The sequence below is a fragment of the Morone saxatilis genome, unplaced genomic scaffold (assembly GCF_004916995.1).
Source record: "Morone saxatilis isolate NCDOM2014 unplaced genomic scaffold, NCSU_SB_2.0 Contig3, whole genome shotgun sequence".
NCBI classification, from domain to species: domain Eukaryota; kingdom Metazoa; phylum Chordata; class Actinopteri; family Moronidae; genus Morone; species Morone saxatilis.
Genome location: NW_023339873.1, coordinates 11,303,598 through 11,305,851, shown reverse-complemented (window position 1 = coordinate 11,305,851; position 2,254 = coordinate 11,303,598). Strand labels below are relative to the sequence as shown.

Below are 2,254 nucleotides of genomic sequence, written 5' to 3'. Positions count from 1 at the left end.
CCGGCATTTAAGGGCTTCTGTTTTAACTAACTCCTCCTACAGATTTTATCAGATTGACTTCAAATTCGATCACTGCAATCTAGACACATTGGTGATCACAAGTTAATCAAATATTTACTGTGGGCCAAAGGCGTGTCCGAGGCGGGTTTTTGGGTTTTATTTCAAAATTGGTCAGTACAATCAAAACAAACTGTAGATGAAAAGTTGTGCTATTTGTGACTGTACGTCGAACCGCGTGCCCGTGACGACGTGTCAAATTTCGCCTATCCCGCCCAACGCTGCTTGCTGCTTTAGTATATGTTTGTTGTTGTATATTGATCAGTGGAAATATGTATTATCTTATCAATAAAAATATTTATACCGTCCAAAGTCCAAAAGTAGTACATTTCAACAGCCCAAAATACATCATTATGGGATATTGTAGTGATGTATTTACCATACATTTACACCATACACTCAAAAACAGCTTTAATATCACATATGCACAGAGAAAATAAAAATATAGAAGATATGGTTTCTATCTATGGAGCAGAAATCTGAATTTTTCTCACAATCTTCAAGATTGTATCACTACAACCAATCTCGACTGGACAACAGGTGATTTATCCACAATGAAATATCAATTTAAGACATTACATTTCATTACATAACAGGTTGTTTGACATTGTATGATAAAAGTGAGTAACTATATATAATTAACTATATAAATTAAATCAATCAGTGTAGAGTTCCAATAACTTAAATGGAGTCATAAAGAGTTTGGCATACCTATTATTAAGCATATTAGTATTATCATTATATTAAACTAAAGAAAATAGAGTGATTTAAAGATTGAACTTTAAATCTTTATGCTTAATGCTAGGAAAGGGGTATCTGTGATCTCTCATATAACAGACACTATCATACAGTCATTAATTCGGTCATTTGTTCATTTATACCAGGTGCAATAATGGCCTTTACAGATATTATATAGCTTAATAAACACATTTATAGTTGGTCCAAATAATGGACGGATGGATGTGAAGAGACCATATCTCTTTGGAAACCAAGGCTAGCATCTGTTTACCTTGTTTAGCTCAGGGAAAAGTTCTTGAATGGCAATGTCCAACAGCACATATGTCAGCTGAGGAAGGCAAGAAGCAAAAAAGCAAAGAAAAAATATAAGTGATCTTTAGATAAACAAACAGGTGAATTTTGATTGTGTTTTTTCACATCCAATATTACACAGGCATGCAGAGCCCACACAGACTCAAATTCATTTCCACTTATTCATTGCCTATCACATCTTCCCTTAGATACATTTTTTTTGTCTTGATGAGATACATTTCCCAGCAGTGAAGTACAAACAGTGTGGGAAAATGAGGAATGTGTTCTACATGCTGTGTGGGAGTGTGTGTGTGTGAGTGAGTGTCCTTGTGCTTGTGTACCTGTTTGTTGAGAACTGGCTGTTGTAGTCCATCGAAGAGGAGACGCACTCCTTCATACTTGGCCTCTTCTCCGATGCATTTCCCCAGGAAGTCTAAAGATAAATAGCATATGAATTTCCCACCTGGCACAAAAAACTGACCACTTGTTTTCACGTCAGTACATCTGTCTTTGTGGAAAGTGGAAATGTCTGCAGTAAGGGGGTCTATAAATTACAAAACACCACCTGGAAGAAGTAAAATGAATACCTGGAATATAGGTCATCATCTCCTCAAATGTCTTCTTCGCCCTCTTCTGCTTGTCTTGAGTCGAGCGGGGCAGACTGCTTTCACAGAAGACTGTGTCTAGAAGGTAAAAGATTACGTACATGATTTCAACTCATGCTATAATTAAACTAGCATGTTTGTGAAATACACTTACATTTTTTCTCAAGAATTAAAAGAGAAGACCAATACCACTCTATTTACTATCACATTCATGTGAATATCTCTGAACTAACCGCAGCGTACCTCTAAGCAGGGTGATGAGTGACACTAGCCGGTGCTCCTGGACCACCTGGTTCAGTTTGTACTGAAGGTAGTAATCTGTGTAGGCCTCCAGTGTGTTCTTGAACAGGATCCTGCCGGTCATTAGCAGGTGATGCAGCCAGTCAGGGATGTGGAAGATGACTCGGCCTGACAACCACGGAGAGGAGAGAAAGAGGAGAGAAGAGAGTGTGCGAGTGAAAGATGGGCTAAGACAATTTAGCAGCAATGCCTCGTTACTGTACTTCTTAAATACCTTATGTTTTGTTGCATATTGTTTCATAATTACATATATATATATATAT

The 2,254-nt window shown here is 37.4% G+C and overlaps 1 protein-coding gene across 3 annotated transcripts in view; it reads right to left on the bottom strand.

Moving 5' to 3' along the window:
* The window catches only part of LOC118337425 (sorting nexin-14-like), a 17,079-nt gene that overhangs the window by 692 nt on the left and 14,133 nt on the right, over positions 1-2,254 (bottom strand). For all 3 annotated transcript variants that reach the window (XM_035674415.1, XM_035674414.1, XM_035674416.1), the window contains 4 exons: positions 1,935-2,099; positions 1,674-1,769; positions 1,428-1,519; positions 1,067-1,123 (listed from right to left, as the gene is read on the bottom strand). In XM_035674415.1, the coding sequence (XP_035530308.1) occupies positions 1,067-1,123; positions 1,428-1,519; positions 1,674-1,769; positions 1,935-2,099 (410 nt within the window). The remainder of the gene's footprint in view (positions 1-1,066; positions 1,124-1,427; positions 1,520-1,673; positions 1,770-1,934; positions 2,100-2,254) is intronic.